Genomic DNA, 15598 nt, shown 5'->3' on the forward strand with positions numbered 1-15598 from the left:
CAAGCGCAAGCCCAGTCGACCCATTCTTTCATCATACACCAGTCCCGCCATCCCAGGAATTAACCTGGTGAAACTATGCTACAGTCCCTCAATAGCAATAATGCCCTTCCTCACATTGGGAGACCTAAATTGCACACAATATTCCAGGCGCAGTATCACCAGTGCCCTGTACAACTGCAGTAGGACCTCCTTGCTCATAAACTCAAATCATCTCACAATGAAGGCCAACATGCCATTAGCTTTCTTCACTGCCTGATGTACCTGCATGCTTACTTTCAGTGACTGATGTAAAAGCACACCCAGGTATTGTTGCACCCCCCCCCCCCCCCCCCGCCTAATCTGACACCATTCAGATAATAATCTGCCTTCCTGTTCTTGCCACCAAAGTGGATAACCTCACATTTATCCACATTATACTGTATCAACGAGACCTGGGCATGCTTGTACATCAGTCACAATGAAAATGTTATGGATAGCAAGTCCCACAATGTGCGATGTAATCATGAGCACATTTCAATGATGCATGTTTATTTTATGAAAATAATTAAGAGATTTGTAACTTAATACATTATCTATTACACAACGGGAATGCTATGAGAATGTAGGGTGACTTGGACAGGTTGGGAGAGTGGGCAGATGCATGGCAGATGAAGTTTAATCTGGATAAATGTGGGGTTATCCACTTTGGTAGCAAAATCAGATTACTATCTAAATGGCGTCAAGTTGGGAAAAAGGGAAGTACAACGGGATCTGGGGGTCCTTGTACATTAGTCTATGAAAGTAAGCATTCAGGTACAGCAGGCAGTGAAGAAAGCAAATGGCATGATGGCCTTTAAAACAAGAGTCGTTGAGTATAGGAGCAAAGAGGTCCTTCTGCAGTTGTACAGGGCCCTAGTGAGACCACACTTGGAGTATTGGTGTGCAGTTTTGCTTCCCTAATTTGAGGAAGGACATTCTTGCTATTGAGGGAGTGCAGCGTAGGTTTACAAGGTTAATTCCCGGGATGGCGGGACTGTCATATGCTGAGAGAATGGAGCGGCTGGGCTTGTACACTCTGGAGTTCAGAAGGATGAGACGATATCTTATTGAAACATAAGATTGTTAAGGTTTGGACACGCTGGAGGCAGGAAACATGTTCCCGATGTTGGGGGAGTCCAGAACCAGGGGCCACAGTTTCAGAATAAGGGGTAAGCCATTTAGAGACGAGGAAACACTTTTTCCTCACAGAGAGTTGTGAATATGTGGAATTCTCTGCCCCAGAGGGCGGTGGAGGCAGGTTCTCTGGATGCTTTCAAGAGAGAGCTAGATAGGGCTCTTAAAGATAGCGGAGTCAGGGGCTATGGGGAGAAGGCAGGAACGGGGTACTGATTGGGGATGATCAGCCATGATCACATTGAATGGCCGTGCAGGCTCGAAGGGCTGAATGGCCTACTCCTGCACCTATTGTCTATTATATTTATTTGAAGATGTGGTTAAATACAAGTATTAAACTGCTCTGAACAACCAACATGATTTAAAATTATGTTTAGCCTTTACATAATAAAAACACTCCCATAAACTATTATCCCCATTATCTGTTTCACAAGTGGTGACTGTGTGCTCTCCTACTCAGTCTGTCAGGCTCTGCTGCAAATATGGTTTCAAATCATAACACATTAGCCCAAAGTCTTTCCTAAACTTATCATCCACAATTGGAATGGAAACTGGGTGATAAATCTGACAACAATGCTGCTCGCAATTTTGAAGATTGAGGGGGGGGATCTTATAGAAACTTACAAAATTCTTAAGGGGTTGGACAAGCTAGATGCAGGAAGATTGTTCCCGATGTTGGGGGAGTCCAGAACCAAAGGGGAAGTTATGGACAAGGGGTCACAGTTTAAGGATAAGGGGGAAATCCTTTAGGACCGAGATGAGAAAAACATTTTTCACACAGAGAGTGGTGAATCTCTGGAACTCTCTGCCACAGAAGGTAGTTGAGGCCAGTTCATTGGCTATATTTAAGAGGGAGTTAGATGTGGCCCTTGTGGCTAAAGGGATCAGAGGGTTTGGAGAGAAGGCAGGTACAGGATACTGAGTTAGATGATCAGCCATGATCATATTGAATGGTGGTGCAGGCTCGAAGGGCCGAATGGCCTACTCCTGCACCTAGTTTTCTATGTTTCTATGACCTCCTCAACGAGAAAATTGGGCAAGTTCATTGTGAATAGACAGTCACAGGTTTCTGATGATGGGGAAGGTGATTTGGGAGTCAGAAAAAGTTTAGTGCAAGTCAGCCATGTGGAGATGGTGTCTGCCTCTCAGCAGAGTGGTTTGTGATTAAAATAAATCTCTCCAAACCCCCCTCCCCCTGTGTTAATCAGGCAGCTTGTGCAGGTTTCACCTTGCAAAGACACTGTTCAGATATGGAATGTCATCTTGCCTGGCTTGTTTGCATATGGCTGAACACACACTACTCCCGTTTTCAACCGAGTACAGAGTTGTTTGAGTGATTTACACATATAATTGATCTTGCTGTAAATACTGGTCCCTGGCATTTCCCTACTCCACATATTCATAGCCTTGCTGTTCTGTAAGCAAAATAAGTATTTCACTATGCCTTGGTACACATGATAATAAAGAAACTATTGCAGTACTGGAGTAACTCAGCAGGTCAGGTGGCGTCTCTGGAGAACGTGGATAGGCAACATTTATGGTTAGGATGGCTCTTCAAATTTAACATTTCAGGTTGAGGACATTTCTGGTGAAACACGAGCTCGGTTTCCACAGAAGTAGCCTGGATTGCCAAGTGTTTCATGTACTTTATATTCCAGACAATTGAGCATTGGCGCAACATAAAAGGCAACAATGTGCATGTGCCCAGCTCCGGAAATGTAAACTGAAGACCCCACAGGATGTCAAAGATTGAGGGGGACAAATGACAGGTTTTAGGGAAGGACAGAGGGCGATGGAGATGTCTGGAGAAGCTTCGAGCTGCAATCTAGACTAGAGATAAATGGACTGGGTGTGAAAGCAAAGAGGTTGAGGAAATTTAGGACGGGGAAGAGCGAGAGTGTGGGATTAGAAGTTCTGAAAAAGGAATGACCAGGCCACGGAATGATTTAAGATTGAGGCTGAATGTTTTAGACTGAGGGAGCGGTGAGGGGGTGGGATGAAGGGGAACTTGGTCACCTGTCACATCTGCCTGAGCCAATGGAAGGGTTGTGGGGGGGGGTCAGAGTTAGTGTTAGGGGTCAAGGGGAAGAGCAAACTTTCTCCATATCTGGTCCATATGTATCCTTTCACAATAATTGTTATCAACAGTGCAACCGTGGTGCAGTTTTTTCTGGACTATTTGTCTACAAAGCATTCTGGGGCAACCCGAGAATGTGGAAGTTACTATATAAATGAAAACTTCCACCGTAAAGCACTGAGCTTGTTATATACAGGGTATGGGAACCCTCACAAAATATAAATGTGAGAACTTTAGACGTTAGAGATCCAGGTCCTTCGGCCCACCGAGTCCATGCCAACCAGCAATCACCCTGTACACACTAGCGCTAGCCTACACTAGGGACAACTCGCAATTTTACCAAAGCCAATTAACGTACAATGGGCCTGTTTCCATGTTGTAGCTCTGAAGTGTTGTCTAAATGTTTCTTAAAGGATGTGATAGTATCTGCTCAGCTACCTACTCTGGCAGTGTGTTCCATATATCTAATTTGAGGAAGGACATCCTTGTGATTGAGGCAGTGAAGCGTAGGTTCACAAGAGATCCCTGGGATGGCGGGACTGTCATATGAGGAAAGATTGAAAAAAACTAGGCTTGTATTCACTGGAGTTTAGAAGGATGGGGGGGGGGGGGGGGGGGGGGGGGTGGGGGGGGGGTGGTGGGGGGGGGGGGGGATAGAAACATATTAAATTATAAAAGAACTGGACAAGCTAGAAAAATGTTCCCAATGTTGGGCGAGTCCAGAGGTAAGAAAAAACGTTTTCACCCAGAGTTGTGAATTTGTGAAATTCCCTGCCGCAGAGGGCAGTGGAGGCCAAGTCATTGAATGGATTTAAGAGGGAATTAGATAGAGTTCTAGGGGCTAGTGAAATCAAGGGATATGGGGAGAAGGCAGGCACGGGTTATTGATTGGGGACGATCAGCCATGATCACAATGAATGGCGGTGCTGGCTCGAAGGGCCGAATGGCCTCCTCCTGCACCTATTTTCTATGTTTCTATCTGCCACCCTTGGTGTATAAAGGTTATCCCTCAGGTTCCTATTAAATCTCTCTCTACCCCACCAAACTTAAATCCATGTCCTCTTAATTCCACTCCGCTGGGTAAAAGATGGTGCATTTACCCTATCTGTTCTTCTCGTGATCTTGTACACATAAACAAACGAAGGAAGGTATTACGTGCAGAAGAATGGTGCAATCAGGGTTCGTCTGAAATGACCCAGGAAGGAAAATGGGCCCGTTTGCAGTGAGGCATTTCAGTGTTCTAGGAGTGATGGAAGACATCACACAGGGAGCTGGAGCAGAAACTAGCACCGAGGTAAGAGATAACTCCCTCGTGGTACGGGTAGCAGCCCAGGTTGTTTGCGATTACTAGTGCTTTACTCTATTCCCACCCAGATAAGGGGGAAGAGAGTTCTTCCAGATTCCTTTCATCCTACCCCTACAATCAGTCTGAAGAGGGGTCCCGACCCAACACGTCACCTATCCATGCTCTCTGGGGAAACTGCCTGACCCAAAGCTTGTTCAACACTTTGTCTTTCAAGGGGAACAGTTTTGTAAAGCTCTGCAGCCAAGGAACACGAAGGATTAGGGGAAGGATGTTAGAGGAGGAAGTGCATAAGTCACAGTGCAGTGATGTACATGGTAGAATCTTTGTGGATTGCCTGAAGGAAGGACAGAAGGCCGACCATGCTGGAAGGATCACATTACATTTTGCTGCACTCAGCAAAGGAAATGGAGAGAGAAACCAGTAGACAAATTAGAAGCAGACACAAACAATTAGGTTAGAATTGATAATAATTACACCAAAATGGAGTGAGGCAGAGAAAATGTTTGCAGTACTTGACATTTCCCACGTCAAACAATTTCCTCAGTCTAGATATTCTTCTCACAAGGAATGAAGCATCACTCAACATACTTCTGGAGAATTAAGTCAATTTCGAAGCCAGGGATCATGAACAATTTAGTTTAAAGCAGGAAGGAACTGCAGATGCTGGTTTACACCGAAGATAAACACAAAATGCGAAGTAACTCAGCAGGACAGGAAGCATCTCTGGATAGAAGGAATGGGTGACGTTTCGGGTTGAGACGCTTCTAAAGACTGAGAGTCAGAGGAGAGGGAGACAGAGATATGGAAGGGTAAAGTGTGAAAAAGAGAAATCAAAGCTCAAGTAAAATGTACAATGGATCATTGTCACCTTCCCCTCAGCTAACAATCAGCAACATTTAATCAGGACAGTAAAACTAGCGGAGAACTAGGGTGTGAGAGCAATCACGTGGGAGGTTAGTTAAACTTAAAGATCCAGCACAGAAACAGGCTCTTTGGCCCACTCAGTCTGCACCAACCTGCAATTCCCACATACTAACATCATCCTACACACCAGGAACACTTTACAAGTTACTGAAGCCAATTAACCTGCAAACCCGTATGCCTTTGGGGAGTGGCAGTAAACAGGTACCCAGAGAAAACCCATGCAGGTCTCAGGGAGAAGGTACAAACAGCACCCGTATTCAGGATCAAACAGGGGTCTCTGGCGCTGCAAGGCAGACAATGCACCACCATGCCGTTCAAAATTCCCCATATTTTGGAAAATGTGCAGCCTTCCAAATGTAGAAAAGGGAGACTGGATTTAGATAGCACCGTTTATACCCCTTCCCAAGATATTTCAAAGCATTTTACAGCCAACGAAATACTTAGTGTAGTCACTGTTAAAAAAAGCAAGAAGTCCTAATCTGAAGTGCTGACTTAAACCGAAGATAAGACATAAAATGCTGGAGTAACTCAGTGGGACAGACGGCATCTCTGGTAAGAACGAATGGGTGACGTTTCGATTTGAGACCGAGAAGGGTCTCGACCCAAAACGTCACCCATTCCTTCTTTCCTGAGATGCTGTCTGTCCTATTGAGTGGCTTTATCTGAAGTCCTCATCCGAGTATGGCACATTCCCAGAACAGCAACGCAACCAGAAAGGTTGATCGAGAAATACAACTGCGCAGGACAGCAAGGGAATTTGCCTCCTCTGTTTCAGAAGAACACCATGGATTCTTTAACATCGTAAGAGTAAAGCAGGTAAATTTACTTTAGACTTTAGAGATACAGCATGGAGACAGGCCCTTCGGCCCAGAGTCTTCGGCCCAAATCTGAGGAAGAACATTATTGCCATAGAGGGAGTGCAGAGAAGGTTCACCAGACTGATTCCTGGGATGTCAGAACTGTCTTATGAAGAAAGACTGGATAGACTTGGTTTATACTCTCTAGAATTTAGGAGATTGAGAGGGGATCTTATAGAAACTTACAAAATTCTTAAGGGGTTGGACAGGCTAGATGCAGGAAGATTGTTCCCGATGTTGGGGAAGTCCAGGACAAGGGGTCACAGCTTAAGGATAAGGGGGCAAATCCTTTAAAACTGAGATGAGGAGAACTTTTTTCACACAGAGAGTGGTGAATCTCTGGAACTCTCTGCCACAGAGGATAGTTGAGACCAGTTCATTGGCTATATTTAAGGGGGAGTTAGAGGTGGCCCTTGTGGCCAAGGGGATCAGAGGGTATGGAGAGAAGGCAGGTACGGGATACTGAGTTGGATGATCAGCCATGATCATATTGAATGGCGGTGCAGGCTCGAAGGGCCGAATGGCCTACTCCTGCACCTAATTTCTATGTTTCTATGTTTTCTATGACCAATGATCGCCCTGTGCACCAGCACCGTCCTATACATTAGAAGCAATTTACAGAAGCCAATTAACATACAAACCCGCACGTCTTTGGAATGTGGGAGTTAACCAGAGCACCCAGAGAAAAACCACGCAGACACTGGGAACATGTACAAACGCCGTACAGACGGCACCTGTAGTCAGGATCAAACCCGGGTCTCTGGCACCGTCAGGCAGCTCTACCATTGCCACACTGTGCTGCCCATGCACAGAGCCTTTTACCCAGAGTAGGGCCATCGAGAACCGGAGGGGGGTGGATCTATGGCACAAGCTGCCAGAGGAGGTAGCTGATGTACTCTCACCACATTTGAGAAACATTTGGAAGGGTACATGGATAGGATAGGTTTGGAGGGAAATGGGGCAAATGCAGGCAGGTGACTTGGATGATCAGCCATGATCATATTGAATGGCGGTGCAGGCTCGAAGGGCCGAATGGCCTACTCCGGCACCTATTTTCTATGTTTCTATGTCTAGGTGAGACTAGTGTAGATGGGGCATATTGGGTGGCATGGGCAAGTTGAGCTATAGGGACTGTTTCCATGCTTTATAACTATTCAAAAGAGAATGAAGGGAGTCTGTTCTCAGTTTAACATCCCACTAGAACGATGGCACTTCGGACAGTGGAGCTCTCTCTCACTACAATATTGGCACATCAGTCTTGATCATTGAGCAGTTAGAGTATGGAATGCAGTAGACCCATGCCAGCTTCAGGATACAGCAAACAATTCTGGAAGCTAGCAGACAATAGTGGGCACCACCCTACCCGAAAGTCAGTAGGGCCGACATCAACTGACCAGACCCAGTGTGTGGGAAGGAACTGCATTTGCTGGTTTAAACCAAAGACATACTCAAAAAGCTGGAGTAACTCAGATTGAAGAAAGGACTTGACCCATTCCTCCCCTCCAGAGATGGTGTTTGTCCCGCTGAGTTACTCCAGCTGTTTGTGTCTATCTTGGGTTTAACCCAGTGTACATTGGAGGGAAGATTGCCAGGAATAAGCAAGCTTTGGTTGAGCTATTTTTTAAGCGACAAACAAACTCAACCTATTGGCAGATTTCAAAATAGGAAGCTTTTCAAAACCAGCCTAGTTGCCTCGACCAATGTCCAGAGTGGATTTTGTACCAGAAGTTGAAAATGGCCCCATTCTGGCTGAAGCTGGTAAAAGGCAAATACTACTCACCTGTTTACCAAGGGCGGTTCTTCCACTTGGTGGGAGTCTTGAGGAGAGGGGCAAACATGGCAGGGGTCAACTACTGTAATGCTAATGAGTAATCAGGGCATCATTCCTCTACTGGTGACCAGCAGACAGTGTTTATTTACACCAGCCACAGCACAGCAATGACTGGGACATGCCAGTCGCTTCAAGCTTTCTGCCACACGTGCCAAGAAAGAAAAGCTCGGGCTGCAGCCTTTTCAATCTGGCCTGACATTTGGCAGCTGCGGGTCAACATGTGGTGAGCATACGTCCCGCACACCAGCAGACCACGCTCGGAAACAAACTGCAACGTCAAACTCCGCAAAGAGGATTCCCAGAAAGGACATCACCTGGGATCCTTCCATCTTTTCAACTTTAAATCCCACTTGTCGGGACAGGGGGAAGTGGCGGAATGGGCCGGTGCAGCTCTCTCCGCTGTGAGTGACAAGCACCCGAGGCTGGGAAGTAAGCTAGTTCCGTGTCAGCTCATCACAGGGACCACATAAAGATCCCAAAGGGACTTGGCTAAGGGACAGGCAGTGTGCGCTGGCAACATGTGCCTGCCACCTGGAAACACAAGTCGAGCTTCTCTTCCCACAGGCTGGATGAAAACAAGTTTACCCTTCCTGTTGCAGTGTGTTGGACACAATGCCCAAAACAGCAGCTGATACTTTCAGGCAGTTCTGCTATTCCCTGCCTTATGTCCTGCTCTAACTGATAACTTTCTCACAATTGGCACAAAGTGCTGGAGTAATCCAGCGGGTCAGGCAGCATCTCTGGAGAGAAGGAATAAGTTATGTTTCAGGCTCAGAAATGATTGGGTTAACTTATGATGAGCGTTTGATGGCACTGGGCCTCCACTCGCTGCAGTTTAGAAGGATGAGGTGGGACCATACAACCATATATAACTGATCTCATTGAAACTTACCTAATATAGGTCTGGATAGAGTGAATGTGGAGAGGATATTTCCACTATAACCATATAACAATTACAGCATAGAAACAGGCCATCTTGGCCCTATAAGTCCGTGCCGAACAACTTTTTTCCCTTAGTCCCACCTGCCTGCACTCATACCATAACCCTCCATTCTCTTCTCATCCATATGCCTATCCAATTTATTTTTAAATGATACCAACGAACCTGCCGCCACCACTTCCACTGGAAGCTCATTCCACACCGCTACCACTCTCTGAGTAAAGAAGTTCCCCCTCATGTTACCCCTAAACTTCTGTCTCTTAATTCTGAAGTCATGTCCTCTTGTTTGAATCTTCCCTATTCTCAAAGGGAAAAGCTTGTCCACCAACTCTGTCTATCCCTCTCATCACTTTAAAGACCTCTATCAAGTCCCCCCTTAACCTTCTGCGCTCCAGAGAATAAAGTCCTAACTTATTCAACCTTTCTCTGTAACTTAGTTGTTGAAAACTAAGTTAACTAGTGGGAGAGACTACTTTTCGGGGCTTCCGCAACGGCGACTTCTCCCGCCTGAGTTGCGGGGTTGAGGATGACCTGGAGCGGGGCCTTACATCGCCCGGCGCGGCTTTAAATGGCCGCGGGACTTGCTAGCGCCCGCCGGGGGCTCCAACACCAAGACCCGGAGCATGGCCTTGCATCGCCCGGCGCGGCTTTAATGGCCGCGGGACACTTACCATTGCCCGCCGGGGGCTTTGACTCTGACATCGGGAGGAGGATGGGGTGTGCAGGGGAGAGATAAGACTTTGCCTTCCATCACAGTGAGGAGGAGATTCACTGCGATGGATGTTTGTGTAAATTTTTGTTGTGTCTTGGTTCTTCTACTTGACTGCAGAAACCAAATTTTGTTTGAACCTTAATAAGGTTTAAATGACAACAAATACATTGTATCATCATTGTATCTAGGGCCAGAGGGCATAGCCTCAGAATGAAAGGATGTACATTTAGAAAGGAGATGAGGAGGAATTTCTTTGGTCAGAGGATGGTGAATATGTGGAATTTGTTGCTACAGACGGCTGTAGAACCAGCCAGTACCTGCTATTTCCTTCCTACACAACTTTCTGACAATACTTCCTCTGCTACGCAACATCAATTCGGAGACATTGGTCTCCAACTATTCTTGCTATTGAGGGAGTGCAGCGTAGGTTTACAAGGTTAATTCCCGGGATGGCGGGACTGACATATGCTGAGACAATGGAGCAGATGGGCTTGTACAGTCAAGAGTTTAGAAGGATGAGAGGGAATCTCATTGAAACATATAAGATTGTTAAGGGCTTGGACACGCTAGAGGCAGGAAACATGTTCCCGATGTTTGGGGAGTTCAGAACCAGAGGCCACAGTTTAAGAATAAGGGGTAAGACATTTAGAATGGAGACGAGGAAACACTTTTTCTCACAGAGAGTGGCGAGTCTGTGGAATTCTTTGCCTCAGAGGACGGTGGAGGCAGGTTCTCCGGATGCTTTCAAGAGAGAGCTAGATAGGGCTCTTAAAAATAGCAGAGTCAGGGGATATGGGGAGAAGGCAGGAACAGGGTGCTGATTGGGGATGATCAGCCATGATCACATTGAATGGCGGTGCTGGGTCGTAGGATCAAATGGCCTACTCCTGCACCTATTGTCTATAACTATCTCCGACCATGAGCTTTTTGCACGTGCAACGTCAATCCCATAGTAAAATAATTCTTCCACTCATCAGACCTGGAGAGGGGGAGCAAGCCATCGTAGACCACGCAGAGGGCTGTCCAGGAGTGGTTTGGGAAGACAACCAGAGGCAGTGGTGAGTATTTAACAGCAGGCACAGACCCACTGCCAGTCTGGGCAACATTAAGTGATCCAAATAAAGCAACCAGTGGTGGAAAGGGTTTTAGATCAGCCAAATGACAATTTACAGAAGCCAATTATCCTACAAACCAGCACGTCTTTGAAATGTAGGAGGAAACCGGAGCACCCGGAGAAAACCCATGTGGGAACGGGGAGAATGTACAGACTCCACACACCCATAGTCAGGATCAAACCCGGGTCTCTGGTGCTGTGAGTTATCAGGTCTACTGATGCACCTCTGTCCCACCCTGTAGGAAATCAAAAATACAGACAGAAAATTCTGAAAATATTCAACGGTTCATGGAACATCTGTAGAGAAAGAAATGAGTGAACTAACATTTTAGGCCGATGACCATTCCAATAGATGGTTAGTTACAGCTTCTGTTGCGTCTCAGTTTAATCCAAGGAATACAATTTATAAACTTTTAAAATCAAGTCTTGGGTTTTGACCTTAAGAATGCATGTCAGTTTATGAATATAAATCGGACTTCCTACGCTGTTTTATATGATAGCTTTGGTTTTTTTCCATCCCGTCTGCATATAGGGCGATGCAGAAGAAATCTGTTCTCACAGTGTGGTGTCTGTTTCTTGCATACAAGATCCTGTTGTATTGCATTGACTGCTGGCTATGTGCTTTTGACAGATTTTCAAAGCTTGAATATTTCCAACTTGGATGCAGGAAATATTTCTCTCAATTAGATCCTTCAGTTCCTCCCTGTGGATTGTGATTTCAACTCATGCAAGTTAAATCAAAATGTTGGGAGTTGCTTTTAAAAGACTTTAATCCGAAATCTGAGGCGACGACTCTTTGCGAGGCTTAAATCAGAGTTCTGCTGCCGACCCAAAGAGTGAAGAGGTCAAAGATTGGAAAGGAATCAAACATTGTTGCTCAGAGCTAAATCATTGAGTCACCATCATTATGTTAAAACCAAATAACTGATGACAGGAGCTGTTTTACTAAGAGCAGAAAATGCTGGAAACACTCAGGAGGGCAGGCAGTTTCTGTGGAAAGAGAAACAGACTTAACGAATTAGAAAAACAGTGAGTGTTTCTTTTTCCAAAAGAAAGGTCATAAACCTGAAACCTTAACTGTTTCTTTTTCCACAAATGATGCCGAATGTTTCCAGCATTTTCTGCCATCATTTCATTCGTTGTGTAATTTGTATCTCAGCAAAACTCAATGAAGTAATCTGCACACTTTATTGGTTGTTAAATAAGCAGAATCCTCAAATTAAAGATCTTTAAACACCAACCAGTGGCAAATCCATTAGGTAATTCTCAAAGTGGGAATCTTTAGGCCAAGCACAGTAATGAGCAATTAGTTGTGCATAAAATGGATTTGGTTGAAAACAATTTAATTCGGATAATACAATGTTTAAACTTTTCGTACCGAGTCAACTATAGTTGTAAGGAGTAGGAAAAGATATGAGGAATGATCCCTCAACAATATCTCACATTTCCTTATGACGAATGGTGTGTTAGCATTCATAGCAAAAGGATTTGAGTATAGGAGCAGGGAGGTTCTACTGTAGTTGTACAGGGTCTTGGTGAGACCACACCTGAAGTATTGCCTACAGTTTTGGTCTCCTAATCTGAGGAAAGACATTCTTGCCATAGAGGGAGTACAGAGAAGGTTCACCAGACTGATTCCTGGGATGTCAGGACTTTCATATGAAGAAAGACTGGATAGACTCGGCTTGCACTCGCTAGAATTTAGAAGATTGAGGGGGGATCTTATAGAAAGTTACAAAATTCTTAAGCGATTGGCCAGGCTAGATGCAGGAAGATTGTTCCCGATGTTGGGGAAGTCCAGAACAAGGGGTCACAGTTTAAGGATAAGGGGGAAATCTTTTAGGACCGAGATGAGAAAAACATTTTTCAAACAGAGAGTGGTGAATCTGTGGAATTCTCTGCCACAGAAGGTAGTTGAGGCCAGTTCATTGGCTATATTTAAGAGGGAGTTAGTTGTGGCCCTTGTGGCTAAAGGAATCAGGGGGTATGGAGAGAAGGCAGGTACAGGATACCGAGTTGAATGATCAGCCATGATCATATTGAATGGTGGTGCAGGCTCGAAGGGCCGAATGGCCTACTCCTGCACCTATTTTCTATGTTTCTATGCCATAGGAAAAGTCTGAACAAGGGTCTTCATAAACCTACCACATTGTTTTTGCCGTCTATAAATAACGCAACTTCAGTGAATAGGTTCATGCTTACACTTTAAACGGCAAGACAGGTAAGGGACAGTCTTTGCATCTTTAGTTTAGAGATACAGCACAGAAACAGGCCCATCGGCCCGTCGAGACTGTGCCGACCAGCGACTCCCACACTATCTTATATGCTAGGGACAATTTACAATCTTTACCAAAGCCAATGAGCCTGCAAACCTGTACGTCATGGGGTGGGGTAAGAAACCAGAGCACATGGGTGATGGGTGCAAATCGTTATGAATTAGACACATTCCCATTCTTTTTTATTTAGCTCTACCTTTTTTGGATTTTTTACTTATTTCCTTTCCCTTCCTAAGGCCCTCTTTTCTCTGGGGCCCGTTTTCTTTTCTTTTTTCTTTCCTTTTTTTCCACATTCTCAAGCACGCAGTTTACTTAAACATCATCATTCATTTAACGGCATCACTGCGGACTACACTTCACTACGATCCTCATTCTTCTCTTCTTTCTCTTTTCTCTTTTCCTATTATAGCTTAGAGTTTTAAAAAAAAAAAGAGAAGTTGGACACGAAATGTATTATGTTGCATATTATGATTAAGATGCATGTACAATGCTTTTAATTTAAAAAAAAAAAAAGAAAGAAACCAGGGCACCCAGAGAAAACCCACGCAGGTCTCGGGGAGAACGTAAAAACTCCGTATGGACAGCACTCGTAGTTAGGATCAAACCCGGGTCTCTGGTGTTATAGGGAAGCAACTCTACCACTGCGCCACCATGCCACCTGAAATGACCCCCCTTTGTACAAAACAACTGGCATTCACTCACCATCGACAGTCAGTACCCGCAGCTGGAGTCCAAGGTTATGCTGGGGGCTCATCACCCAGAAGTTGCTGGTAGCAGTGATGTCAAACACCAGCCAGCCTTCCTCCGAGGTCCACACCGTCTGTGTATCCAGCAGCATCAGATCAGTATCTCTGCTCAAGAGGAAACATCGAATGTTTGAGTTTTTAAAAAGTTGGAAAACTTTTGTAAATCATTGTAAATGCATTTGTGAAAATATAACAGATACTTATCACATAGAAAACAAAATAAAGCGTGATTGAGCCCGAATACATGCAGTATTATTTACACCCATATGGGAACATTTCCCCGTTTACCATCAGAACATCCTTGCTTGAAAACTCAACATCTGTATACAGGAATTTTGATGTAACTTGAATTATTATTTTCCAAAGCAAAACTCAATGACCACCATTTGCAAATTGGTTTGCAGCAATCTGGAAATTCAACTGGTGGGGGTCAATTCTCATGGGCCCAAACGTAATTTCCACCTCTGACACAAAGAGGTTATTCTGCTCCCCGTGCAATGCTCCTTACAGACTTCGTAGAGAAACTTAGTCCATGGTGTTGAGGGGGTAATCATTCGTTGGGCATTTCAAGGACAACATGATCTTCACAGAGCAACTCTGGACTGTCACCCATGGTAGCAACTCCCTACATATCCAAGAAATAAAAGCAGGAGTGGCGTGTTCAACCCTGTACAGGTGCACAACCTTTTATCCGGTGTTCCAGAAACCGAAAAGCTCCGAAAACCGGCCATTTTTTCCAGATGTCGTCTGCGCACCAAAGCTCGCGTAAACCACCTTTCAACCCAGGTCTTCTGTCGTATGTCTTTGGAGAGACCGCTTAAACATCCGTTGAGTTTGCGAGGCAGGCAAACGGGTCACTCGTCCCCTACCTGGTCAATCAGACCTCGCCGTGCACCCGCAGCGCTTCCGGTGGGGGCAGCGGGCGTCGCCGGTTTAGCTCCGGCAACCTAGGCAAAGATGGTGACGATCCAGTGGGTCTGCCAAGCTGTCTGCTGTGGGCTGTGGCCCCGACACTCGCGGAGGTCGCTGGAGGCGCTCACCAGGTCCGGGGTCGGAGCTCCAGGCCCCCCCTCTTCGGATCGATACTCCATAAACGTCCGATGCCTGTCCTCAACGCGTTTTGCCCGAGGGCGCTGCGATTGTCCACTGCTTTCGGGGAGCAGGCGCCTGGGACTTCCTGGATGGACGTCCGCCCGCGCTGGCATTTGGGAGCGCATGGTCAGAGTTGCCGGGTCGGAGCTACAACCAGCATTGATGAGCCCCCAATGGTGGGAGTCGCCGACCAGGTAGGTAGATGGTTCCCCCTTCACCCCTACCCCACCACCACCACAAAAATGGATGGAGACAGTGGACTAACATTTATGCAATGATTCTCCCGGTCTCCGGGGAGGACCACGCCGGCACTCTCCAGACTTTTTGCCAAGCCGCCGCGGCCTAGACCTAAAAAATCTTCCATTCTGAAATCCGAAGTCCGAAATCCGACAAGTTCACCCAAGGGCAGGATAAAAGGACACCCCCACCACAGTTCTGTCGTATGTCTTTCACCTGCACTCGTTTCCATCAGGCCAAACATGTCATCGTCCAGGTCAATCAGACCTCGTTCACCTTTCAGTGGCCGGTGACGATGTGCTCCACTGTCTGTGTTGGGTCCCCCACAGGCCCC

General features: G+C 45.9%; 1 protein-coding gene across 1 annotated transcript in view; it reads right to left on the reverse strand.

Moving 5' to 3' along the window:
* Positions 1–15598, reverse strand: part of bmp6 (bone morphogenetic protein 6) — a 141807-nt gene that overhangs the window by 61698 nt on the left and 64511 nt on the right. The window contains exon 3 of the mRNA XM_055634800.1: positions 13892–14040. Within this exon, the coding sequence (XP_055490775.1) occupies positions 13892–14040 (149 nt within the window). The remainder of the gene's footprint in view (positions 1–13891; positions 14041–15598) is intronic.

This window comes from Leucoraja erinacea, chromosome 4 (assembly GCF_028641065.1).
Source record: "Leucoraja erinacea ecotype New England chromosome 4, Leri_hhj_1, whole genome shotgun sequence".
In the NCBI taxonomy this organism is placed as follows: Eukaryota; Metazoa; Chordata; class Chondrichthyes; order Rajiformes; family Rajidae; genus Leucoraja; species Leucoraja erinaceus.